The sequence below is a fragment of the Chaetodon auriga genome, chromosome 15 (genome assembly GCF_051107435.1).
Source record: "Chaetodon auriga isolate fChaAug3 chromosome 15, fChaAug3.hap1, whole genome shotgun sequence".
NCBI lineage: Eukaryota > Metazoa > Chordata > Actinopteri > Chaetodontiformes > Chaetodontidae > Chaetodon > Chaetodon auriga.
The window spans coordinates 14,706,700-14,734,197 of NC_135088.1; the positions used below are offsets into that span (position 1 = coordinate 14,706,700).

Below are 27,498 nucleotides of genomic sequence, written 5' to 3' on the forward strand. Positions count from 1 at the left end.
ATGCTGAGCTGGCCCTCGTGCCTTTGGACTAGTAGGTAATGTTAGCTGGCTTCATAGTGTAAAAGTGGTTCTGACCCTTAGTCCTTAATATGGTTTAAGCTCTTCCCATAATGCAACACGATGGAGTCTTTGTATTGAACTCTTGATGTGTGGCAAATGCTCACATCTTTCAAACTCTGCACCCTCAGTTTTAAAGCTGGTAAAAAGAACAAGATGTTTCCAAAGCCAGCCTGAGATAACAGGGACCCACTCTTAAAAACATTCCTCCATAGTACTACTAGTGATCAAAGACTCCACAGTGTGCCTTTAAGGTGCAACATTTAAAACTGTTATTCTTATTAATAGTTTAAATTGACAGCCAGTTTCCATCTCACATGGTCCTCTTCAATGAAACTGGTGGAAATAGACCTTTTTGGGGAGGGAGGACCCAGTTGTCCTCTCAGATAGGGTTTGATGATGTGAGGTGGTGAGGGTGGGAGAGGGTGATGGAGTCATTGAAGTAACAGTCATAATAATAATACAGTATGATGCAGTGGCATCAGGTACCACCAGCGAAGTTTTTGTTGAGACTGACTGCGAGGTGTTGATTCAACTCTATGAGAAATTTGGGTGTTCTTATAATATTTTGTTTGTAGGCTTGGAAGGTGCTATTTATTGCGTTCAATTGCATGAAATTGCAGGGATTGCGTTTCTTGTGTCCACCCCCTGCAGCCTGCACCCAGCTGGAGGAGAATTTGAAGCTTCCCTTCCCCTGTGAGCTGCCAGAAAATGTCTTTCCTGACAATTTACTTAATATAGTATTATTATTATTAACATAAACAAGTGGACAATCTACCAGCTGGGTGACATGGCTTGTTTCCAACACAAAATAACTTGAATCAAGTGACATCCAGTAATGTTATCTATTTCAACCATGAAACTTTGGATTCATTTTTCTTATTTTTTTTTTTTTGCTTCTATTGAGACAAATGAGATTTGAAGCCTTGCAGGAAAAGTGAAAATATTAAAAGATCTATCTTTTGCCACTACAGGTTTCTCTTTGAGTTTTTCTGTTTTCTGTCTTATTCTCTCATCCTCAGCTCGTAAGTTACTCATAAATAAAAATGTTAAAAGTGAAGGTGACTGTCTGTTTTGGGAAACAAAGACTACTTGTCACATGGAGACCTTCCAGAAACAGGGTGAAGATTAAGAAACACTGCTGCAGTGCTGTCTGCTAATAATCCACTCTGCCAGTTTCCCAGAAAGTACAAGAAAGTACACAAACCCTCTTGTGGAAAATGTGAATGTAGCATACAGTAGAAGTAGTCTGGCTAATGTCATCGGCTAAAAATTTAACTTCAGTAATGTCAAAAGTGAAAGCCTCATGAAACATCAGTAAGCCCGTAGAGTCCTGGTGCTTTTCATTCTTTAATGTTTAACTGCAGAGTTTATGACTCTAATCAGTTCATCATTGACTTGCATAGCTTATTATATGAGGTGTGTCATTTATTAACAGTTTCCATGCTTTATGTACAAAAGAGTTGTTTTTTTTTTCCCACAGGAACATGTTAAACATGAGTATTTGCTTGTTCTATTAGAGTACAGCTACTGCAAGGACAGAACTTGCACAAGTTTTGTTTTTTAAATTGTTCAGGTTTTTCGCATTTTTTTGTTAAAAGTTATATTGATTTTGTTAAGATTGCACTGAAGCCAAACTTTTAGTATTTTCCCAAAAATGGAAATTTAATTCCACATTAGGCTGCATAAATAAACTATTGGGTGTATTTCTAAACATTAGAGGACCTCATGGATAAAGTATGTACCCGTTGTTTGTATCTGTGGATGTGTAATACTGATCAAACCTATGAAATCCGACTCATAGGCAATGTTAAGTCTCATTTATGGCAGGAACACAGCGGCGATGTTACAGGCAAACTCACATTAGGCCTCGTCCCATTGTCGTGTGTGGGGCAACAGTGGCATGGCCATTTAAAATACAATATATAACCCTGCAAACCAAGAGTCTAAACACACACGCACCAGCACACGGCCTCTGTATTTACAGAACACGGATGAGTCAAACTGGCGTTAAGCCCTTGAGCTGTGTGTGACACATAGCCCCTACTGCAGACTCGGTCCTGCGCTCCAACCCCAAATAAAGACATAGGCCGGCGCATTGTTGTCATCAGTTCTCCTCCTGGTGTCAAGGCAGGGAAGATGAAGCGTTTTTCTGCCGCGGGTGTTTAGGAAAGCCTTCCAGAGGACAGAGTCCTGGCAAATGTTTGTATGATGTTGTCGTGCTGTATTATGATCGTGGAATAAGCTTTGGAAAGTGTATTTGTCTTACCTCATGCTGTATCAATTCAGGGAGATGGGAATGTGCATCCAATCAAGCCTTTTAAATCTGTATTATCTCACTCTGAGTCTCGGTTTGTGTTTACGTGATACAGGCTGGTTTGAATCTCAATTAGAGATGCTTCACTCTATTGAGGATGTCTTTGGTGTTGGTGTGTAGCAGATATGATTGCAGTGACATCCAAGCATGTGAGTGTTGGATGTGTATGGTGAGATGATGAACAGCTGATTGTGATGCTGAAGCTGTTGAAGAAGGACATAAGATTGGCAGACTTCTTTTCGAGCAGCAGCCTGATGCTGTGATACCAATGTTGGCCTGTGGGTCGGCCCCGTCACTTTGGTCCACGCTGAAATATCTCAACAACTATGTGATGGATTGCAGTTGAATGTGGAAACGTTCAACATTTATGGTTCCCAGAGGATGAATCTCACTCACTTTGGTGATCTGATTTTTCCTCCAGCGGCACCATGAGGTTCACATTTGAGGTCTTGAGTGAAATGTTTTGACAACTACCCAAAGGATTGACCTAAAATTTTGTATGTATTCATTTCCCCTCAGGATGATTTAATAGTATGGTGATGCCTTAACTTTTCATCTAGTTTTTCATCTGTTGTGGAAGAAGTATTCAAATCTATTGCTTAAGTAAAGGTACCAATACTGTACTGTAGAAATACTCTGTCAGAAGTAAAAGTTCTGCATTCAAAATTCTACTTAAGTCAAAAATACAGAAGTAAAAGTACTCAATATGAAGCAGAATGGCTCCTGTTGAATTTAGATTACAGTATTATACATCATATTTTCAGATTGTTAATCCTGATGTATAAATATAAACAGCATTTTAATGTTGTTGCTGCACTTTGTGCTACTGGAAATTAGCTAATGTTAGCATGCTAACATGCTAAACTAGACTGGTGAACATGGTAAACATTGTACTCGTTTAGCATTTAGTCTTGCTTGGTTGCAGGCATTTTGTGTTATATATGGTGCATTGTGTAAGAAAGCATAACAACTGCCATAGTTGGGTGAGTATGGTCTTATAACTTGAAAACATGAACCAGATTAAGCAGAAGGGGTTCAGCAGTTTCCTCTGTTAGCATTTTTCGGTTCCCTGTTGGATGTTTAATGACGGAGAATATCTTGACAAACAAACTGCCATGCAGCTAATATATCATACTGGTGGACTTTTGAAGGGTCAGGGACAGAGCCTGTCACTGCACCATGCTGGCTCAGCTGATCTAAGTGACAAACAGGAAGTCACACTGTCTGTTTCTTGGATCCGTTAAAGCCGGTCAAGTGTGATGACCGCACAGTTTCCATTTTTGAAATCCTGCTGAACCCATTCAGTGCCAACACGTGTATTTTCAGTCCACCTACAGTGCTGAACACCAAATAATCCTCAGCATCAATAGCTCATGCTGACAGTGTTTCAGGCTCTGATGACAATAAAATTACATTTAAGTCTGAGCGTGCAGATTAATCTCATCTTCAAATCAGGGATGTTCCTCCTTAGAGTTATGTCAAATTCCTTCAAAGCAAAGACCAGAAAGATATTATCGGCTCATGAACAGTGTTAACCTGCAAATTAAAAACCGATTCAAATGCTTTTTCCTCTTTTTTTTTCCGTCTGTCATGCAGTGAGCGCAAAAATCTGATTTAGAACATGAAGCAGTTTGATTGGGAGGAGATGAGTGTTTTTTAATCCTGCATCTCAGAGCTGCTGGGTTTCATCTCAGCTGTGGGATTGATTCACACCTGGAACAACTGCAAATAAGCAGCTGGTATGACAGAAACCCAGCAGTTCCCAGGAATCACTGATATGGCATAAATGCTTTTTGTTTTTGTCTACAGTGTGTGTTTGGAGATGCGATTTGCAGTGTTAATGCAGATCCAACATAAAAAACCAAATCATCTCTAAAAGTACCTCAAGCATAGCTTTTGAATTTTATACCAAAAATACTATTTTATTCTTCATATTATATTTTGTATATCACTCCTCTTTTTGCTAGTTCAATGACAGCAGCAGCCTCATGTTTTAAGACCTCAGGAACTGCTTTTTACACAGGACACTGTGAGTCAGATTATGTTTATACATATTTCTTGTGCTTTCATTCCACCTTGTCGACAGATCTTTACTTTCTATTCTTTCAAGCCAATCTGATTTGGCCGTGACCTCTGTCTGAGACAAATCACATCAGACCTTAAAACAGTTTCTTCCTGGGCTGCCGTCACCTCCACCTCCTGCGTTCATCAGAGTCCAGGATGTGAGCGCCTCGTAAGGTCTGCTCCTGGACGATAGAGCTTCACCACCGCTCCTGACGAAACTCTACAGGGGCGACAATTCCTCAAATTCTTCACGAGTTTCACACATTTACACTATACTTTCACAATAAGGTCTACTTGCTCTTTCTATTCCTGCCCATGCTTTCGATCATGCAAATCAATACAATAATACTAACACCTCTCTTAGTTAAGAGATGTTTACAGCTGATGTTGTGCAGCTGCTGTGCCTGTATGATAATGAAGTTGTCTTTCCTCCAAACATCAATTCAACCCATTTAAACACAGGTTTTACACCCTTGTTTTGTGCACCTTCATCATCTCTCTGCTGTCTATGCTGCAGGTGAGTACATAAAAATGTAAAATATTCAGAACTATTGACTCAGATTCCAGCTACCTACTTTTTTTGGTGAGTTGTTTAACTTCCAGAAACCAAACATCCCGTCATTTGTTAAAGTCAGCTACAGACATATCTCATCTTTATCTGCCTCTGGGCTATTTGTCACTTTGCTGGGACCAGGCTCAGGACCAGGCTGTGATGGGCAGAATATCGTTGCTGTTCCCCTCTTAGGTCCCTTTCAGGTCATTCAGCCACAATCAGATTTGTTTTTCAAATAGTCTGTTGAATATTCTGAGACAATTTATTTTTTTTAAATATCTAAGTACCAAAATAATCATCCCTTAGAGGAAACATACACCATTCAACACATTCATTTCAACTTAAACTTGACTTCAATGCATCATCAGTCATTTCAAGCACCTTTTTCCTTTTAATTCGCTTTTAAAAATCATATATTTGTCGGTTTGCGTCTTTGAACAATCGGTGGTACTCACTGAGCTTCAGTGATGCTTCAGACCAACAACACACATCTATTATTATTATCTGCTCTTTTGGATCATGTGTTACTCAATGACTTTTCCCCGCATGGCGGATGAAAGACCAGATGTTGTGACGGTCTCTTAGAAAATCCTTCGGAAAACCTCAGTACGTGCAACCAAAGACAAAGAAATGAGGTCACTATGCTGGGTTAACATACATTACATTTTCAGGTAGGCACAAAGTCAGAGAAATAAGCCTTCACATAACACCAGTATGACCAGTTTGACCATCCATTCTGAAAGAAGAGTTTCACTCATTAAGGCGTACCTAATGGTGTTTTAAGACCTTATTAAATATGTAAGAGCTATAGCTGAAATAGCTCAACACTAGAATGATAACAAGAGTCACATTAAGCAAGGTTTGCAGATAGTATTTTGTCATGTCATATCATTGTTGGTTTTTCTACAAAAGAAACTAAAATTTATAACCAAGCCCACCTTTCCTTTCTGCCCTGTTTCACATTTTTTCCTCAAGACTTCCCTCCAGTTTAAACAGCTACAAGAAAATCCACATTTGCATGATTAATAAGTTACATTTTTATACATACACACATACAGAGGGGAGCTTGGAAGTTGCTTGGCACATTCTCATGCTTGACCAACCTCCTACAATCTAAATAACTATACAAGACACAGTAAGACAGGTCTTCTCACACCAGCGTCTCCCTGTTCTGTCATGAGGCTTCAGCATGGTCAGGAGATGAGACAGGAGCCTGCATGGCCACGGTTAACACTTGTCTGCATAATCATCCTGCAAAAGGAGGGCATACACAACCCAATGCACTAAGTAACATGGAACAGTTCAGCTGTACATACAGTATCTTCACATACTGATAAAGTCTAGATTCATAATTTAATCTGTATATACTGTATCTTAATATGCTGGTACCAGGTATTCACAGTGACTCTAAAATAAAATTACAAGAGGAAGTTTGTACAAGAAACAAGAGAGTCTGAGTGACTGGCGAACGTTTGGCATCCCTTAAGAGTTTTTTTTTTTTTTTTTTTTTTTAGGTTTTGTTTTTATAAGTTTGTGGTTGAGTCAGTTCAGTTTGATTTCAGTGGGATTCAAGAGAGCTGCCTGGGCTTTTCGTTGGCACTGAGGAGAAGCAGTCCAACTCCTCTGAACACGTGTGTTTATTGGCGCCATCAGCAGTGGACACAAAAAGGTGAGGTAAGGTGGTGTAAGGGGGACGAGATCCTATCCACCTTGTTATGTTGAGCACGACATAACCTGGGCAGGCTAAATAAAGTACAGCATGTGCCCTGTCCAGTGCTGATTTTACAAAAAATGAAAGTGCAAGAACGACACTGAAACACACACAAACACACATCAGGGTGGAATGGTAAGACTTCACCTACTGTCCTTACCCCTACCACTCATAAGCCATACTGAACAATTACCCAAAAATAGTCACCGTAGACATCTGCCAAACACAAAACATATTTAAATACAATATTCTGTATTTCACTATTAGTTCAAGGTGTTTTACTCACACACCTAAAGCTATTTTGCCAGCTCAAAGAAAAGCTGCCTTTTGGCATTTTGTGGTTCAGGCCAGCAGGAGGAGATCTTCTACAGTATGGCTGCTACAATAGTGAGGTTAGAAGATAACAGCTACAGGCTATCATGGAAGGAAGCTGAAGCATTTCTTTCCTGCCATTGTCTGTGTCTTCAGGAGAGGTATGACCCTTACTTTAATATTGTTTTCATACACACTTCCAGGAGGAACAAGCATGCTCAGTTCATTTTTTTCCCCCAGTTAACATCCTTTCCAGTTTTTTTTTTTTTGTTTTTTTTTAAATCGTCTCTCCTTGAAAACTCCAGAATGTCTTAAATACAGTACTACTGAGAAGTGAAGAGGGCAGAGAGAGATGTCCTTACATAACAGACCCTGCTCTGAGGCCAGTCACTTAGCATCATTACATGTTTTGAAGTAGAAGGCAGCCCACAGGCTCGTCACTGTCATCTTCCGCTTTTCTTTTTTCCTTGTTGCGTTTTGTTTAAAGGCCTTCCACACTATCAGTGCCAGGCAGAACCACACTCAGAGATTGCAACTACACATCTGGCAGAGAGGATAGCAATACTACTGTTCACATATATTATTGGTGATATATATATACACTTTTGGTCATTTCAGATAAGACACCACCAAACATGCTATACAGTGTCTCTCAGTCTTAATTGCCACTTTTTAAGCAAGTGCTATTCAGCCCAGCTTGTCAAGTATTTGAAGCAAGGTACAGTAAGAGATGCACACATACAGACGCACGCACACTCACACATGCGGCACACATCCGCGCGCACACTGTATCATACACACCAAGAGAAGCACTCTGGCATAGCACACCAACGCAGCAGCCTGAGAGCTGCCCATTGGTCAGTCTCTATGAAGGGATCTTGAGAATGTCCTTTTTTTTTCTTTTGTATGAGTTGATTTGCATACTCTCTCACCAACAGGCAGGTCCAGGATTAGGACTGAGACTGTGGTAATACACAGATTGAAGAGGATATGTGTGTGTGTGTGTGTCTGCTTTTGCAAATATGTACAAACAAAATAAGTATACTGAGCGTACAAGCACGTTGTACGATTTGCATCTTTCTCTCTGCTGATTTGTGTGTTTGTGCGCACAGCGGTGAGGCTAACAGGGCTTGTTGACGTTGCACAGCAGCTCGGTGACTTTGATGAGGCGAGCCACTGTGCTCTGCGACTCCTCCTGCAGCCGCTGGTTGTTCTGCCTGAGGCTCTGCACCTCGGCCTGCAGCACCGCCTTGTCCTCTTTCTCCTGAAAGACAACGGCACACAACAAAACAAAAGCCGTCGCTCAGATCGCTGTGGCAGGAACGGGAGGGGAGCGACAGGTACAGCGGTGGCTTTAAGGAAACTAGTGGGCACACATAAACACAGAGCTTGAAGTAAAACAATACAAACAGTGTAGAGAAACACATCTCACTGCAGTGCAGGGAAAAGACCTATACTAAAAAATGGACGCAGCCACAACAACTGATATACAATATTATATACAAATATTGTTTTTTCTCTTTGAAAATCTCAAAATGTCTTCAGTGCAGATAAAATGCATTGTGCATACTCAAATCAGACACTCTTTCCATGAATTGGTAATCATGAAAAAACGTTTCTGAATTTTAAAGTTGCCATATTAAAGGCAAAAATGTAATCAAGTAATCCTTGACAATGCAACTATAATCTAAGTAGTCTTTTTTATAATTATGTAATTACATGTAATTTGTTGGAACCCGACCCTGATGACGGCACTCTCAGTACTTTGGGGTTTTGGGCTGCTGGTCAGACTGAGTCTGTATCTAATCACATACAATGGGTATACAGCTGTAAGTCAATTCAATAATTGTTTAAACCATAAAACATCCAAAAAATCACGAAACATGCTCATCACAGCTGCCTAGAGCCAAAGGTGATGTCTTTAAATGGCTCGTTCTGTCCAACCGACAGTCCAAAACCCAAAGATGTTCAATTTACCATCATATAACAGCGAGAAAGACAGTAAATCTTCATATTTCAGAAGCTGGAACCAAAGAATGTTTCATTTTTGCTTCATAAATAACATAAGAAACTAATTGGTCATCAAAATTGTAGCTGATTAATTTTCTGTTGATTGGCTAATCAATTAGCAGTTCATAAATTAAATGATCGGTTGATTTGAAAAATATTCATGAGGTGAGTCAATAATGAAAATAGCATCGATACAGTCCTAATGAAGGACTTAAAAATGAATAGAAAACGTTCCATATAATTGGTTGGAATAGTATGTTTATATAATATTTTATACAAACAGAGACACATACACTATTGACCAGAAATCCTCAACACAAGGTCCACTTGTCTGCCGCTGACTGACTCCATGAGCTGAGGAAAGCCATAAGATAAAGCTTTGGAAACACAGGTGGACCTTGTTTTGAGAGTTTTTTTTTTTTTTTCTTTTGTCAGGCTGTTTCTGAGGCGGAGAATAAGCGTTTGAATTCATCACATACAGTATTCTTTGACATGAAAAATAAACAAAGCAACACAGAATTATGGAAAGAGGAAAGCACCAGTACTATTAAATAATATTAATAACAGCATTAAAGGAGTTGTCATAAATACATGTTTTAAAAGTATGATATTGGAATATTCAAAGAATCTGAAAATGCTATTGTACAAATTTACAACACAAGTATGAATAAATAAATGCTTTTTTTTGAGTGTCTTTATATTTAATACATCTACAGTGAGTCAGCTGTGACTTCAGATGGCTGAAAGGACAGGAGGGCTTGTACAGGTAAACAAAAGGCTGCAGCGACAGAAGCTGAAGCAATTTAAATGCTGTTTCCTACCTGCTGACTCTCCCGTGGAGCTCACTGAAAATATTATTACGGAGAAAAACATTCATGAAAGTCAAAGCACCTTTTGCAGGTCATCCTGCAGCTTCCTCAGCATGGCTTCCAGCTGTGATACCTTCTCTTCTAGGTGGCCTGGAGAGTCACTGCAACAAAGAGACGCAGTGACACTTCATCAGGTTTGTAGCTTGCAAGTGGAAGACACATACGTGGAAACCAGAATTACCAAAAGGGTTTAATTTTCCAGGGAACAAATCAACAAGATGAACGTCTTCATTTCGCAGAACGCTTTCTGTTCCAACATCTTCCTTCATCTCGTACAGAGTGAACTCACTGCTGCCTTTAATGAAACCTGTAATGTTCAGAGATCACTTTACAGTAATTGCTACGGCTGACAAGCAGACCCATTCTGAGCGAGTATAGTCATCCCATGATGCATTTCGTCTGACTGCAGTTATAAATAATGACTACGCCCTACAGACAGCACAAGGCTCCTGGTGATGTGAAAACCATGATGATGCTTTTAAAGGAACAAACGTGGCATTGTTGAAAAGACGGGGGCCTAGTAGCATATATTTGAGTTTGATGATTAATGATGGTCATAGATTTGAGTGTTTTTTTGTTTCTTTAGAGCTCACTTGTGCAGGTTATCAAAAAGGGCCACATATCAGGTGCGAACTGTACTTGAGGACAGATTTTGTTTTTTTATTGCAACCAAATGTAATCTGAGTTTCTCTGAATTTTGAACATAAGAAATATTTATGCCATGCTGTGATAATATTGCAATTTGCAAGTTTGGTTTCACAAACAGATAGTAAGAAGAGGTGATGAAGTAGTGCAGTGTAGGAAGTGTACTGTACAGTTATGGGAATATACTGTACTTGTGTTTTACATGCCAGATGGAGCCAAAAGTGATGGTGAAATAGTCATCACTGCTGACCTCTTCAGCATGTGGGTGGACATGAACTGCGCCTGTAAATACGAGAGACTTGGACTGAAGAAAAGCTTTACGTTGGTGTTTGCTTGTTTTCTTATTGACTCATTTTCTGTTTTGCTTTTTGCCAACACTTCTGTGGACTTTGTGTGTTCAGACGCAGCATGGAGGAGAGAAATAAGGCGACCAAGGAGCTGGTAAAAGTATAAAAGTGACATAAAATGGATTGGAGTGGGAGTTTTACACAAAGATGACAATGACAGTGACTCAGACATGCTGTGTGTGTGTGTGTGTGTGTGTGTGTGCATGTGTGTGTTTGTGTGTGTGAGCATCTGCGTCTGCATGTGCATAAGTGCATCACTGAGTCAGCACAAGAGCTTTGTGGGGGAGAGAGGCCATCGCATTGAGTCAAACAGTTGGATGTAGCCGATAAAGGCTAAATAATTGAGAGAATAAAGGAGTAGATGTAGAATCAAGGGATGTGTGCAATGATTCAGACAAAGAGACAACCAAGAGACTAACTGCAGAGATATTGAACTGTCCGCTTCACCCTGTATGTACCGCATAGCAACCCACCTGTCCTTTGAGTCTTTCAGCTTGCCATCTGTCTGGTCTCCTGCTTGGGAGGGGTCTCCAGCTTTCCGGTCTGTGGTAGAGAACAGTATCCACATCATTATGATTTAATATATCCTTATACAATAAAACACTTTCTTCATATACAATGCAGATCCATTGCAATCATATACAAAAGTCCTCTGTTTCTTTCCAATATACATTATTTGGCCTAAAGTGTGTGGACACCTGAACATTACACCCATATGTGATCATCTCACTGCAAAACCATCATGCAGCTGTAACAGCCTGTAGTCTCCTTTCCCCAAGATTCCCTGGTGCTGGGTGGGGTTGAGGTCGGAGCTCTGAGGGCATTATGCTAAAATATCACTGTTTGCCGTATTATTAAGATCTTCCTTATTCTAAATGAAGGAGTCTAAACCTTGAAAAACAGCCTCAGACCAAATTACAGCCAAGGGTGTCCACATACTTTTGGTCATATAGTGTAAATGCAATTGATTATTTGCCAGCAAACATTCCATTTTCTTTTATACAAAGAAATCCTTATTGTATATTGCTTATTGTATCATTTTACATGCACATATAGATTTAAGCGAGGTGTGCCTGTATGAATAGTAGCTCACCCTCTCGTGACAAAGCCTCCAGGATGCTGCGGCAGGCTGTGGCCAGGTCAGCGATGGACTGCCACTCCTCCTCAGTCGAATCTGTCGTCTCTGAGAGAACTGAGAGCAAGAGGTTGAGACTGATGAGGCTTTTTAAAGAAACACATCTCAGTGTAGCACATATAACATAGCAGGGACAATAATACAGCTGACCACCGGGGCTGCAGACTTTTGAGCAGCTGTTTTACAGTGACAAAGAGCCACCACTGGGGGATGCTGCTGTGTTAATGGTGGTCAGACTCTGGGCAGGATACAGAGAGACAAGGAGGAAGTGTTATGATTTATGTCTGCAGGTTGCACTGTATAATGTTTCTGACTTTGCAGGGCCTTTCTGACACCAGTTAAGATGAACATGGAATACGAACGTAATGTCAGACAATGAGCTAAATATCATTTGGATGACACAATTTTAAATGATTGCATGTCAATTTGATAAAAAAAAAAAAACACTTTTAACAAATGACATTTAAAGAAAACGACACTTTTAAAGATCTACTAAGGCCTTGAGTTTCATCTTTCAGCTAAAAAAAGCTGTGATGCACTTTAACGACCTGCAGACTTCCTGCGAAAGAATGCAGTATAAAACAATCGGAGGCTCCAGAGGCCGCCCCCACAACAATCAGAAGAATCTGATGAGAGGATGAGCGAGTGTGCTCTTACTGCGGTTAAATGATGAGGCTCATAGTCTCAGCGGAGGCAGAGCAGATGGTGTAAAGAGGGGCTCCTTGATTTGGGGCTTCCTAAAACTCCACCCCTCCCACTACCCATCTGTCCCCCTTTTATCCCAGCCCTGGCAGGGGGTGGCAGCAGAGCAGGGGTGATATTAGATTAGCGGAATAGGGGGCAGCGTGGATGAAAGAGGAGGGACAAAGGGGATGCAGTGGGGAGCAGAGGGAGGATAATGAAGAGAGGGGTTTAAGGCAGAAAAAATCTGGGAAAGAGGAATTAAATCAGGCAGAGATGATTTGCAAACATGTGTAATTGTTCCATTTTGGCATCGTTTGAGCAGTCGGGTCAGCTGTTGTGTCTGAGATGGGAGCTTTGTTTTGAGCACATGATCAGGGTCAGAACATCTCTGCTTGTGTGCTGTTTGTCTTCTAATTTAATATACACACATTTATTCTCTTATTGTACTTGCAGCAACCATTCATTTCACGAAAGCAATCATAGATATATCATAATGATATATTATAGAGGAATAAGAAAGAACTTACTCTTAGTGATGGAGTTATGTAGACTTAGGGCTCGTGAATTTCTTTCAGCTCGGTCCACACACGACAGCCGGGAGGACGAGTCACTCGCCGAGGCTTTGTCATCACCAAACTCAGCCGCCATGAACTGAAGCTACAGAGATAGAGGCAGAGGGGAAACGACAGCGTCAGAGAGGGGATGGAGCGCAGTGGAGAAGCCACTCAGATGTCCTTTCGTCTCAGTCTGTCACCTGTTTGTCCTCCGGGGGAGCCTTGGGTTTGACAGCCAGGATCAGATCAGGTGTGGCGTCTCTCAGCTCACCGACGTTCTCATAGATGTGGCGCTCCCCCTTCAGTCCCACGTTGTCATACACGTGCCTGTCAGCCGGGCAGGGATGGAGAAATGTGGTGGTGGTGGTGGTGGTGGTGATGGTGGTGATGGGTGGGTGGGTGAGGAGGGAGAAACCACAAAGCAAATCTGCTGTTGATGCTTCATGACATTTTTTATCCAATCCAGAGGTCAAAACAGAAACTGGAGCACTTAGACAAGTAATCTCCAGGATGGCTTAGACTTTGGCCTGATTGATGTTTGCTATCCTGCACTCACAAAATCATCTATCAAAAATATCATATCTGATGCGGTTTCGGTCAGATTGTTCAGTTGTGCTTCGCGTGACAATAAAAAGCAGTCAAATTCATTTTGGTGAGCAGCAGAGTTTAATATCACCCTCATGAATATTTCCGTCACAATTTCCTCTCCAAGCTGCTTTTTGGAGGTCTCGGGGAGGGGGTGTGGGTGTGTGTGTGTGTGTGTGGGGGGGGGGGGGGCAAGCAAGATGCACACATGTCCTGCTGTGTTGGAGCTTAACACTTGGCCAACATTCTCATGACTGTCAGACAAGGACACAGCGCAGACCATCACGTAAGCGACTGTTTAATGGAAACGAACATGCTGTTTTGTTGTCGTTTACTTTTTGTCAGCTTTTATGGTCTGAAAAAGAAAAAAAATTCTACTTTTTGCCACTGAGGAGTTGAATATCTACTGCTCAACCATCCAATTATTACGAGCCAGAGATTGAAAAAAAAATGTGAAGAAGGTACATCAGTGTGAGTTTTCTGATGTGACACATAAGTCAAAAACTTTCACATTAAGTTAACACACTTCAGTGACGCAGAGTGACACACTGCTTGGTGTCCTTTCCCTGTGCCTTGTCCTTTGCAGGAAAAGTGACGCACTGACTCTGAGATTAAATTGTGATGAGTCAGCTCCAGTTTGAGGATATTTTCAGCCATGCCGGATGATTTAAGAGCCCTTTTACCCGCTTTGCACATGTAACTAGAAATATTCTACCCTCTCGCAAAGCAGCATTCCTTATTAGTTCTTATTATGTATTTCTTTATAATGCCTCCATGACACTAGGCTAGCAACATGAGCTTTAGTAAACACTCACCCATCACACGAATCCCTGAAGGATGGCCGTCTCTCCAATGAGCAGCTGCGTGTGAGCTGCGACGTGCTGCCCTCTTGGCTCTGATTGGCTGGCTGGTCCTGAAGAGAAGTGGCCCGTAACAAAGGTAAACTGGGCGGCGTGAGCAGCAAGCCGTGACTTCTCTCACTTTGCCCTTTATCACACGACTGCCCTTCGCCCTCTACGGCCTCCACCTGCACCTCCGTTATATCCGCTTCATCGACCCCGCCCGCCTTCAGCTTGTCTGCTTCTTCCTCCTCCTCCTCCTCCTGCTCCTGCTCCTCCTCATCCTCTTCTTCCCTCTCGTCCAGCACCCAGGCCTCTCCAGACCGATCCTCGCCGGGCTTACACTCCGCATCCTTGATGGCTTTCTGGTACAGCTCAGAGAAACTTCTGCAAAGAACAAAACAACATACTTGTAAGAAGAAAAGCGTTTCTTTTCCATCCAGCGTCTCATCGCACTGTTGAGTCATAAATTAATGTAGAAGGGAAAAACAAAGATGAACAGGAAAAAAGGGCTATATTTGTATAAGCTTCTGTTACACTCCTTTGAAATCACCGAGCCTCCACTTCCTGTGAAGAATTGTGACATCTTCGTGACAATTTTTGCTTTGTTGTCATACAACAAGCATTTCAGAACCGAAATATAAATAAACTAGGGGGGTTCTCTGAGGATGCTTCTGCTGCCAGCTTTGAAACGTTGCAGTGAAGTTCAGAGCTGCAGCGATGTCCAGTTTAATATTTGCTTTTATTTATTCTAACAATTCTGTCCACAGCTGTTTTTGCCCTCTGACTTCAGTGGAGTGGAACGCTGGTAACAGTGGCCGCCTGTGCCAGAGTGATTAGAGATCATTAGAGGGATTGATTGGTTGTTAGCCAGCTGGTGTGACACTGACTGCAGGCCGTCATCAACAGCAGAGTGAGCTGTGACCCTAGAGTAGCACCTCTCTTGTTGTTCTGTCATGTCCCACTAAGCCCCTCCTTCTTATTTGCTGTCAACCTCTCTCTCACCCCCTCATTGGGACTACTCTTCACTTTCTGGAGCATGCTTTATACCCATGAGCCCTTTCTCCAGTCTCACCCTGTGTCTGTTGACCCAAACGTGCCCTCGTTAGCGCTCTCGCTCTCTCTCTCTCCCCCTCTCTCCTCCTCCTCCTCCTGTCTGCAGCCTCACCCACCTGCGAGGCTTGCCGTTCTCATCCGGCGGGATGACAGTGATGTGGATCTTGTGAGCAGTGCGGAGCAGCCTGGTCCTCTGCTCGGGGCTCAGGTGAACCAGCGAGTGACCACACAGCCGCACCACACGAGCCCACAGCTGCAGGCCTCCGCTCTCGGCGTAACAGAACCGCTGCAGCTCCGTCACAAAGCCCTCCTCGTTCATCAGGAAGCCGGGCTGACCAACTCCGTCACGCAGGGGAGTGACCTCAAAAGCCTCACAGCCTCGGGTAACCAGCTGCAGGTGGGAGGAAGAGGAAGATGAATGAATCAGTAAGACATAAAGCACCCACTGCATAATTTCAAATCCGGACACGATCACCCACCTCTAGCCTCTGCACCACCTCTCGTATATCCTCCGCCTGGCTCTCCATTACACTGATTGACACCGACTCCCCACGCTCATAGAAGATATCCAAGCAGGGCCCCCCCTCCTTAGTCTCTGTTACTGCCTTCCAGCCGATTACGTCCCTGCAAGAGCAGTTAAACACCACCCTGCGTGTGCACCTCTCAATGAGCACCACCGACTCAGCTGACACCCCGAGCAGACAGGGGAGCCTAAGCTCTCCCGCCTCCCCTTCATCTGCACCGTTGACCATCACAGCCCACACCAGCGCCCCCGCGCTGTGCAGCTCGGCCCCTTTGGCACCCTTCAGCTTGTCTTTGCGCTTGCCTCCCAGAGAAAGCAGGGGGAACTTAGTGGAGGAGTCGATGGGCGTGGTGGTCACATAGTTTTCGGCCAGGTCCTTCAGGTATTCCTGCCGTGTGCGGGTGGCCATGGAGCGGAACTTCTCTGACTTCTCCGCAGCGTTCTCTGCATTCACTGCCTTCGCCAGGAGGAAGTCTCTAAAGGCAGGCGAGCGAGGGAATCGGGCGCCCTTGGGGAAGAGTGGGCCAAATAATGGTATGTCTTTAGAGCGTGTCACAGCCACCCTGAGAGGGAGAGAAGAAAAGAGGAATGACAGAGTGAGAGAGGGTACCCCAGAGACATGCGATCTATGTCTTGTTTTCCGTGCCTGAGTGCTGTGTAGTACTCTCCAGAATTATAAGCATTTACACTGAATCTGCTGCAGCGATGTACAGATTTGTGATTTCTCCTGAGCCGCCCCACAACTATTGTGTTAGAGTGCATATAGTAACACCTGTCTTTCCACTGATTACACTTCCTATGACACATAGGACACACTGGCTCATGAATTTACGGTCTCAAGAGATTTCAGCCTGTAAGAGGAGGGTAAGGTCTTTTGTGGGGGTAAAAAGATGTATTTATTTTGAACAGAGTGTAACAGAAAGGCAGACCTGTAATAGGTTTTGTCAGTGCAGGGCTCATGAACCTGAACGATGATGAAGACATGTTGGAAATGGGAGCGTATGGACTTCGGAGTGAAGGGCAGGGCGCCTGGCTCCTGGAACACGATTGTCACAATGTCGTTTCCGATGTGTCGCTTCCTCAGCAACTGATGGACAGACAGAGAAATGCATCAAACAAACAGGCGTCATTACGGTAAACTAAGAGGAGAATGACCCATATCTCACTGCAGCAGTTTGAAATGCTTTATATGTCAAGAATCTACAATGAATTAAGAAACAGATAATGAACTACACTTAGTAAGCAAATAGGTTACTTAGTAGTAGTAGTAGTATTTACTTAACAACTGATTTAAAGGTTCTATTTTAATGTTTCCTTTGTGTATGGTTATGATGTCATTTTATTTTTGGATGCAATGGTAACTACATTACTGACTGTATGTAGTATAAGCGCAAACATTTGCTCAATCTATGTATTTTCTTTGAATACAGACCTCGGGGGGAGTAGTTGCTGCCAAGGAAACAACTAATGGAGATCCAAATAAACAACAAAAACAAATAAAATCAAAGCTGCTAGTTGAATTAAAGGCTAACTTGAGAAAAGAGTAGTGCTGAAGTCAAGTGCGCAAAGTTGTGTGAAATAAGTATTTTTTAAAATCTTGCATGGCAAGACCATGCTGCTGCTCTCAATATTACAACAGCTCGACGCTCAGAAAATACTGCACCTGGGAGACCACAGAGTCTTGTAACTTCCAGCTCATTGATTATGCATTACGAAACATCTTTATGAAATGCCACTTCTTCCAAAGCAGAAAAGCCTGGAACTGAAACTATATTAAAAAAAAAAAAAAAAAACTCAACATAAAATAAACACATTATTTAACTAAAACAACCAAATGCTAAGCTGTTGCTGCCAGTGTACAGTTTAAAGAGAGTATGTCAGGGCTTTGTCACTACCATGTTTTGTTTTATTTAAACCTTTAATCTATATTAGTATGTCATGTCCAGTTTCTTTGTAAGCGACAGCAAACAGGCTTAAAGCACAGACTGCACATAAAGCTCTGACAGTCAGCTGAACGAGGAAGGCTGCCTGAGAGGCGATGGTGAATACCTTCATGGTGGGAGTGAACACTGGGGGGCAGGATTTTTATGTCATGCTTGTTGCGGAGTACAGAGGCATTTTCTAAAGCATTTACCAAAGCATGACGGTCTGAACAGAGATGGGTAATCAAGGTTGTACCGAGACTGATGCAATTTCTTTAGGAATAGAGGTGAAACATTTGAGAAAATTCTCAGTCTGTGAACATGAACCTGGTATTGGGAAGAAATGCTTCTGCAACGCGAAGGCCAGGAAAAGGAAATCATATGTCATATCTGTGTTGAAATATACAAGGGTTTATTTTACCTGTTGCGTGTTGTTGGCTGTGTAGGGCAGCATAGTGGACACATGAAACATAATCTCATAGTCTTGGTAGCGCGTGTAGAGGGAATGTGTCCCCGTGGAGTCCGCTACACAAACACAAGACACATAGAAACACACACACACACACACACACAGATCACACAAAGAGATTCAGCAAAATCAGTCAACGTCTCTGAATGAAAGACTAAACTCAAACTGTCACAGTCAGGGTGAGATCTGTCCCACTTGCTGTTCTCTGCTGCTCACTGAAGGGAAAACAGCTCTGAGATAATCAGCAGTGACTATGCTATTTTGCAGGCATTACTCAGATTACATGAGGCTAGATAGCAGTTATCTTAGGCTTTCAGTGGTGCACTGATGCCCTTCGGATAATGGTCCTGCGACAAGGTGAGATCCAGCCAATGGATCTGGGTGTGGTGTGTGTTTTCAGCTCACTCTTGTTGTCCAGCTGAGCTCGGTATTTCTCCCAGCCCTTCAGGCGCACCCGCTCCCCGAGCAGATCCAGAAACTCTTCGAACGCCGGCCCCGAGCTCTCGTTGTTGTACATGTCTTCCTCTGAGCTCTGTCCGGCTCTGCAATACATCACCCCAACTTTTCGCTGGAAATTCAGCTACATCAGAAGACAGAGAAGCACGGAGGTTATAATTATCCTCACCACACTGTTAAATATGCATATTCAAGTTTCACTCGAACATCCAGGACATCTGATGGAAAAAAATACATTGAATTTACAATTCATTTTGGCCTGTAAACAATTACACAAACAATTTGGGGATGTAAGAAAATATATTTAAAAAAACAAACAACAGAAAATGGGAATTTCTCCCAATAAAACTGCACAGTAGGAAACAATGCAGACATATAACACAGACTATGAAAGTGAAGCTAAAGTGACAGCTTATTGCACCGACCAGTCAGCATGGTGGCAGAAGTAGTTGAGAGAAGAATATATATAGAACAGATATAATAACTGCACTTTCCACATCTTACCACAGCTGATTGATCACTGTGGACTGTAAGCGTAGACTTCAGAATGTCAGTTTTCAGACACTCTGATGTTCAAAGAGAGCTTCTTGCTGCTATTTGTAACTATCCGATGACCTGAAACGCTCTCTGCCTGACACATGCAGCAGTATTTAGCGTCAGCAGATGTAGCCTTACTTACCCCCTGTTCATCCAGCTTCAGCAGGGTGTCCCGGACCTTGGGGGAGTTTGAGGCCAAGCGAAGGCAGTGCAGGTTCAGCTCAGGCATGATGAACTCGAGCAGCCTCTTGGGAGACAAGCCTCGAGGGGTCGTGTGACGGGCAGCAGAAGGCACCGACTCCTCTAAGATGGAACCTCGCAGTGTCTTCATCTGAGGGGACGATTCGCGTTCGTCACATCCAGCAGAATCAATTTTACACGCATTGAACTTGATGAGAGCTTTGAGGAGAGAAAAGCGCAGGTTTACCTCTGTGGTGCGAAAGATGATTCTGCAATTGTACTGAGCTCCGCTGGATCCTTCTTTCTCCTCTCGACGGAAACTGATGGCCACTGGACCGAGGCGATCGTCCATGCCGAAGAAATTCTGGTGTTCTGCGATGACAGCAGAGTCGCATAAATACAAGTGTGAAGAACAGTAATGGAAGTGCTGCACCATGTCAAAAACTGTCACAGTGTTGGGTTAAGATATGGTGCTCATAAGGGACTGTACAGAAAGATTAGAGTGGGGAGGGGGGCTGAATCTTGTACTTAATCATGATCATTATTATTATCATTAATAAGATGTTCTTTGAACCATCAACTTAACTGCAATGCCCTCCTCCTCATATCAAAGCAATATACAGTATTTATGGCAAATATGGCGACTACAGTTTTAAATTAAGCTCATTTTGTTTCTTTATACAAGCTGAAAGCTGAAATAAAATAGAAATCCAGGTTGAAAAAAGACCCTCCCATACCATCACAGAAAAGTCTGACTGCCCTCCCCTCAGGAAAAAGAAAAAGTACATGACCTCCCCCATTTCTGACCTCCCGCTCCTCCCTAATCATTTTTGGCACAGTCGCTACCTGATGAGAAATCTGAAAATTTGTACCCTGAAGAGTTGAAACGTGATTAGTAATCCATGATTGAATAGCATCACAGTGTACTTCCTCTTTTACTAAGCTGGATAGTAATTGATTTTTATCCCTGTGGTATCATTCTCTCCACCAACTGGGCATAAACAGAATCAGCAAAAATTAAAGCTGACTTGCACTGCACGCACCTTTCATGTAGAAATATTTGCGATAGTAATGAGCTCCCAGATCTGCATGCTCTATAAAGTAGTTGCTCTTGCCCTGCTGTTGGACATGACTCTCTCTGGGCTCCTCCAGGACCGACACTGCATCGTTGGGGGTTCGCAGGCTCGACCAGAGTCCCCGCCTCCCCTGAGATCGACCCAGACCCACCTGCTCTTCTCCCCCTGTCTCATTGCGGAAGTGGGGGCAGCTGAGCAGGAGCTCATTATCATTGCCATCACCTTCATCCAGCAGCAGCGACTGCTCAGGGTCATCTACGTTCCCCCCGTTGCTTCCCCCGCCCTGTGCAGGTGAGGACAGGGTGGCTTGGGAGAGGGGACGCAGCTGGGAGGCGGCAGAAGCTCCTGAGGTGATATTCTTTTTCCGTCCAATGCTGTCTCTGTTTGTGGCCGCCTCAGTGAGGTCAAACAGGATGCTCTGAACGTCGTAGTGGGCAAAGTTCCTCACCCAGGCTCCACCCCCGATGTTGTCATATGGACCTGGTTGAGGGATCTGAGGGGGCACAGGTTTGGTCTTCTTACTTAGACCCTCAGGCTTCGGCGGCTTGGCAGGTTTTGGGGAGTCCCCTGTGGAAAGAGACAGACCCCGAAAGAATCCATCAGGCTCTGGAGGGTTGCCTTGCAGTCCTAAAAGCAGGAAAGGGTCTTTGAAGCGGAGTGCATTTGGACTCAGGGCCCCCTGGTCGTCTGCGCTCGGCTCCTGGGCTTGAGTCTGTCTCTCCAGTGAGGAAAGACTGCCGTATTCCCTGTGAAGCAGCACACCTGAGTCCCCCTGAGACCCCGCACCCACCTTCTCACCAGCCACCCGAGCTGCTTTGCCCCCTGTCTTCCCGGAGGAGTCCAGGTCTCCCAAGGTTACATCGCTGTTACTTCTCTGCATGATGTGGCCCCTGCCCACTGACCTCAGGGTCAGGCCTGCACGACTCGGAGTGAGGCTGTCTCCATCAGCTCCGTCAGCCTCCCTCCTGGGCGGCCACTCCACTACACCTGCGTCCCGTTTGGGGTCAAAGTTGACGGTGGCAATAGGCGGCCGCATGTTCTGACGGCGAAACTTCCGGATGAAGAGGTCATCTGACTGCATGGCGCCTGAGAAACCGACTCCAGTCCAACGATCTTTTCTCGACTCTGGTCCAGAGCGCTCTGCTCTCCCAGTTAAATTTCTGTCCTGGTCTCTATGGTGCTGGTGGTGTGAAACGGGAGAACTGTGCACGAAGATGAAAAACCTATCTGAGTGAAAGCAGCAAATATAGCCCTCATTCACACCACTTAAGATGGCTGAACCTTCTCAACCCTTGGGCTCTCATAGATGCCTCTGTGAGGTGCCACACTTTGTTTTCACAAGTCAAAGTGTTCTCAAGTGTAACTGAAGAAGATTGAGGAGAGTATGTGGCTGCGTCTCGCCGCAGGGGTCCGTCCAGGTGTGCAGATGTGTGTTTAGGTGGTACTCCAGTTGCGGGGTGCTCCTTCCTGCGGTGTAAGGATGAGAGGATCATCACTGGAGCCCGGCTCGCTGTCCTCTGTGTAGGAGAGGCTCTGTCTCTATCAACCTTTCTAATATGGCATCCATTCGTCTGCACTCTTCAGTGCCTACAGCTTCCCTTTTGCTTTGGTCAACTGGCCACCTGTAGAAAAAAAAAAAAGCGAGAAAAAAATGTCTTTTTCAATCTCATCTTTCCCATCATTCACCCACACTGCTATTATCCTAATCGACAGCTTTATATTCAGCCAAAGCAGCTTGTCAGTGAGTACACAGAAACACTTTGAGGAGAAGAATGGCTTTGATAAAGAAGTATTGAATTCCAACTATGAAGCAGCAAGCGCCTCTGACGTGTGTTTTATTGTTGAGTAATGCCGTGTACCTCTGTTTTCTGTTTTCCCTCATTATTATTCTTTCCTTTACACACTTTCCGTTCCAAAGTTTCCCTAAATAGTTTTGTAGCAGACTAAATGCTCTCCACATCCACACTGCACATGCTCACAATAGACAGTATTAACACAGGGGAGGGGGTCTTCCTGGCTTACTGACAGTGTGCCAGCATACAAAAGAAATATGTGTTACTTTCTCTCACCCTCTCATACGTTCATGCACAAACAGATGAAGTTTGGTTTGTTTACTCCTGCGCCAGTATTAAAAAAATATATATAATAACAACAGGAACATTCTTAATAACTACCAATAAGATGTTCTTATTTTCACCAAATCAAAGAAGAGGTTAAGAGTAATTTAAAGGCTATAGCTTTGCGGTAAGTGTCTGAGACAGTTCGCTTCCCCTTTTTAAGTCCTAATGCACTTCATCATTTTAAATTTTGACTACAACTTACCAGCAAAGTGGATGTTGTCTCAGGTACAGATCAGCTAATTTGTGTCATCATCTGTCAATGGTGTCCCGTCTTTGACCAAACTGACGTCAATCAACTCAAGTCGAAACCTTCTGTCGCACTCACTAAGGTACGAGGCTTCTTCCTGTCTAGCTTTTTCACATGCATTTCCCCTCTCGTGCTTGCAGCCTAAAGAGCAGGTGCAGTGGTGCAGAGCTGCTACCAGAAAAGCTACACGCACACACACATGCACGCACAAGACAGAAAATTCTCTAAAGTGAGGAAGTCACAAGAAATCTTTGTTTCCCCTCCTCGCCTGCTCACTCTCGCTGTTTCCTCGCAAGTAAGAGAGGACAGGCAGCAGACATTTAAATTTAGCCTTTAAAAAGCCGTGAACAAAATATATAATATGTAAAGTTGAGTAACTGTTGTCACAATCAGACGTTATCAGTAGTTTCAATGGTGTGTCAAGATATGCTAATAAATAGAGTGTTTACATGCACTTATATCATCTAGGAGACGTTCGGTGACACTGGAGGCGCTGACTGTTACCAGGAAGTGTGCAGATTTAAACAGTTTGAAAGGTTTTTGTTAATACTGCAGTGGATTATGTCTGCTCTTCAAAAAGGGGAAATAAGGCTTGTGTCAGGCTTTGTAACATGTTATTGATTTATACTGTCTGATTCAACAATTTGATCACTGTCAGCATTGTGTTCTGTGCTTGTTTTCTTGTTATATTCAATAATAGCGATGTTGGACACAACAGCCATCCAAAATCTAGATTATACTGTTATATTCTATTGCGCTTGTTTTCTTGAAAATAACACGAGCTTTGCAACACATTAAGATTTCAAAGTCTCCATAGATTGGGCAAAAATGAAAGAGCTGGAAGCACCAAATAGCAGTATCTTCATTTCTGACAATCAAGTTGAGATTTTAACCATTCACATCAACAAAGATATGCATTTTAGTTTGGTGGCATGACTCTGCTTAAACAAGCTGACGCAGACCATCCCTGAGCTCAGTGTCCCCGGCAGAGCTTGAGACACGCAGCATTTGATGAAAATGAGCACATACTGAAAGAAGCATTGAAAATCCAAATAAATCTAAATGGTAATACAAGAAGGAACTGGGGAGGTGGAGTTAAATTACTGGAACTGGGCAGGATGCATGTTTCTGTATGCGTGGCCATAGTCAGGATTTTAAAAATACTGAAGTCATGAGTCCAGATTCCTCCAGTGTAGCCACACCTAGCAGTCAAAAACTGTTGACGGCTTAAATGTTACATTATATTTCCTGCCATTTTGAAGGTCATGTAAGTCATATAATTTCATTTTATTGGCCTAGAATGGTCAAATTCACAAATACTGACTCCGACTCAGCCTTAAAATAATCACCATAGGCAGGTTGCATGTACGCAGATACAATGAGTGCCAAATGGCAATAAGGACGACCAGTGTTACCAGTAGGCTGTGGTCATATACGATTGAACAACATGTGTAGCACTGGGACCATAAAAATACTTCCATGTCTGTCTGATTGATTTTGTCGTATGCTTCAAATCATGCAACAAAAGTCGAGTGATGAATTTTCTGCACACATTTTTTAATACCTCTGTCTGGTCCAGGCTTCTCTCCCTGACCATTTAAGACATTTCCGGCCATGTGCGTTTCCCCATCTGACACACGAGCACTGGTTCGCATAGAGCAGCCTCTGTGCGCTGTCTGCTTGGTGCCAGGGCTGCTGACATTAAAACGCAGCTCATGTTTCTTTCTAGGAACCTTCAAATCTTCTCCACCAGCATGTGGGCACAAATGATGTTTGTCTATCTGCATTAATTAGGTGTGACATCATCTTCATGTTTCTCAGTGCCTTGTAAAAGTGCAAGCAATCCATTTTGTCCACGGCCCCAAAGTGGGAGTGTAGATTATTGGCAGCAGCTTCGTTTTCAAGAATCACAGATTGCCTTCATGTTGTTCCAACAACCAACTTCACCTCCAGGATCTGCCAGAAACACTCCTGCTCTCCACCAACACAAGCACAGGTTGAACTTGGACACTTACGACTCAATACCTTTGTTCAAACCACATATTCCTGAGCTACTTTAGACCCCCAACCCATGAATCAGTTCTTGTTTCCATAGCAGCTAGTCTGGTGCCACCCTCTTTCGATGTGTTATCCAGTGTTTACTCAGAAGGTGAAATGGCTCCACTTTTCTCAAACAATCCCACCACTGATGATGTTTGTGTCAGTGACTTCGGTCATATTCCTCAGCAAACAACAACAACAACAACAACAACAACAACAACAACAACTCAAAGGGCGGAAAAATGATCCTGATGATGGTTGACTGAATAATCTTTATTCAGATTTCAGTAGCAGATACTGGGTAGAGGCTCTATCCATGGATCTACAGGCCTATGGCTTTGCTACAGGATAAAGGTGGTGGGCAAATTAAATCAACTGGACAGAAAGATAACACAGTTGTACTCCCACAATCCAGATAAACGCTCAGCCCAAAGAATGAAACGTTGGCTGCATTTTAATTCAAAACATCAGAAAAAGTGAAAAATAAAGCGTGATGACACACATTAGCATCTGTTTTTGGTCATGCTAGCAGCATTGCTCAAGGGATGGCAATATTAGTCTGCAGTTTGTGTTAGCATGCTAACACACTTATCTCTAATAATGAACATACTAAATACTGTTGCTGGATTAGCTGGTTTGAAGCTGGTCTTGGTGGTTCACCTGGCTGGTCAAGCTGGTATCAGGCAAGTTCTGCTGGTCGGCACTCCTAATGAGGTTGGTCACCCAGTGGGGCCAGTTAAGTCAGACTGGTCAGCCAGCTTTTACAAGTTAATATGAAGCAGATCTACATGACTTGATTAATAACTTAGCTGCATGTGCATTTAAATGATTTCAGCTAGTCTTAAGTTGCATTGTTATTATGTAAGTTATAATTGAATTGAAAATGATGGTGTTGGATCATGATTATTTTATTCAAATGCCAAGAGACTACCACCCTCTTCTCATTACTTTGAAAGATCACTGCCGTGTGAGGGTACTAAATAGATTCCCTTTGAATCAGAATCAAATAGATCTGCAGGCACAGAAAATCGTACTTGGTGGAAAGGAGCCTAATGTTTTAAAAGCAAAGACAGCCATTCTCTTAACATTACTGATAAGTGGCGTCTTCAGTCAAATTCACTTCACTAGCCCAGATTAGTCTTTAAAATGCATGCTACCACCACATCGACAGTGAGTCTGAATCAAAACTGTCCTCTGTCTGTGTGTGATACACCTTATGTAGAGGAGCAAAGTGAAGAGGAACTGAAGTGTTTTGTTCCTGCTCCCTCAAGTTTCTGCGCAATTTATTTGGGAACCACTTGTCTTTATTTTCAATGCATTTTCAGCTGTATGCATTAGCTTGGCAATTTAAATTTCATTGTTCATCCTCCCAACACAAAAACAGTGAAGCTTTCTCATTTAAACAACTAGGCCTACCTCTTGATCCAAAAAATTGCTACCCTAGAAAAACACATAAATGATTAACAACCAGCTTAATGTTTTCCCAGGATACTTCGAGCTGAACAGTCTTATGAGCTGCAGTCTGGCTTAAACCAAACCCTAATATGATCATAAATGGATCATTTCAGGATAGCAGGACTGACTGAGTGGCTATAAAAAAGAACTTAAGGATATTGTGAAGGCTGGAGACAATAAACAGCAGCAGGAAGCAGCTTTTTCAAAAGCTTTCAATACAGCTGATTGTACTTTAAACGTGGATGGCTTTTGGTTTAAAAAACTGTTTAACACCATCTTTTATGGTTATTTTCTAAGATTTTCTAATGCCAAAACACAATGTAGGCCACCGTCTGTACAGAGATTACTGCTATTTCATTTTCCTCAAATATGAAGTAACACCACACGTTGCTATCTTTTCTCCTGTACGAGGAAACACATGCTCCATACTGTTACAGTTGCATGCGCTCGCCCACGTCCATTTCTAGATGTCAGAGAGTGCAGCGGTTGATGGGAACTGTGTGTGACCCCTGATTCTCCCTCAGCTACAACTCTGCCGCCACATCAACAAAAACTTGACTCTTCACTGGGCTGGTTAGCAGGAATCATTAAACTCTTTGTATTAAATGACACTGAGGAAGAACTGTAGAGAATTTGATTTGCTGACTCTTAAATCTACAAAATCTGGTTGTTTTGTCATATATCTAATATGCATATGTCACCGATGACCTTAGAATTCTCCTGCTTTTCATTCAC

General features: G+C 42.9%; 1 protein-coding gene across 4 annotated transcripts in view; it reads right to left on the minus strand.

Moving 5' to 3' along the window:
- Positions 1 to 6,516: 6,516 nt before the first annotated feature.
- Positions 6,517 to 27,498, minus strand: part of sipa1 (signal-induced proliferation-associated 1) — a 31,208-nt gene continuing 10,226 nt past the window's right edge. Inside the window, exons 2-16 of one of the 4 annotated variants that reach the window (XM_076750023.1) lie at positions 20,869 to 22,523; positions 20,073 to 20,197; positions 19,788 to 19,976; positions 19,058 to 19,232; positions 18,605 to 18,708; positions 17,191 to 17,348; positions 16,218 to 16,824; positions 15,855 to 16,129; positions 14,659 to 15,069; positions 13,459 to 13,585; positions 13,232 to 13,361; positions 11,979 to 12,077; positions 11,359 to 11,428; positions 9,916 to 9,994; positions 6,517 to 8,278 (exon numbers count right to left, since the gene is read on the minus strand). In XM_076750023.1, the coding sequence (XP_076606138.1) occupies positions 8,135 to 8,278; positions 9,916 to 9,994; positions 11,359 to 11,428; positions 11,979 to 12,077; positions 13,232 to 13,361; positions 13,459 to 13,585; positions 14,659 to 15,069; positions 15,855 to 16,129; positions 16,218 to 16,824; positions 17,191 to 17,348; positions 18,605 to 18,708; positions 19,058 to 19,232; positions 19,788 to 19,976; positions 20,073 to 20,197; positions 20,869 to 21,982 (3,807 nt within the window). In that variant the 5' untranslated portion in view covers positions 21,983 to 22,523 and the 3' untranslated portion in view covers positions 6,517 to 8,134. Of the gene's footprint in view, positions 8,279 to 8,315; positions 8,378 to 9,915; positions 9,995 to 11,358; positions 11,429 to 11,978; positions 12,078 to 13,231; positions 13,362 to 13,458; positions 13,586 to 14,658; positions 15,070 to 15,854; positions 16,130 to 16,217; positions 16,825 to 17,190; positions 17,349 to 18,604; positions 18,709 to 19,057; positions 19,233 to 19,787; positions 19,977 to 20,072; positions 20,198 to 20,868; positions 22,524 to 27,498 lie in introns of those variants that run through there. The other 3 variants (XM_076750025.1, XM_076750026.1, XM_076750024.1) reach the window with 3 other exon arrangements.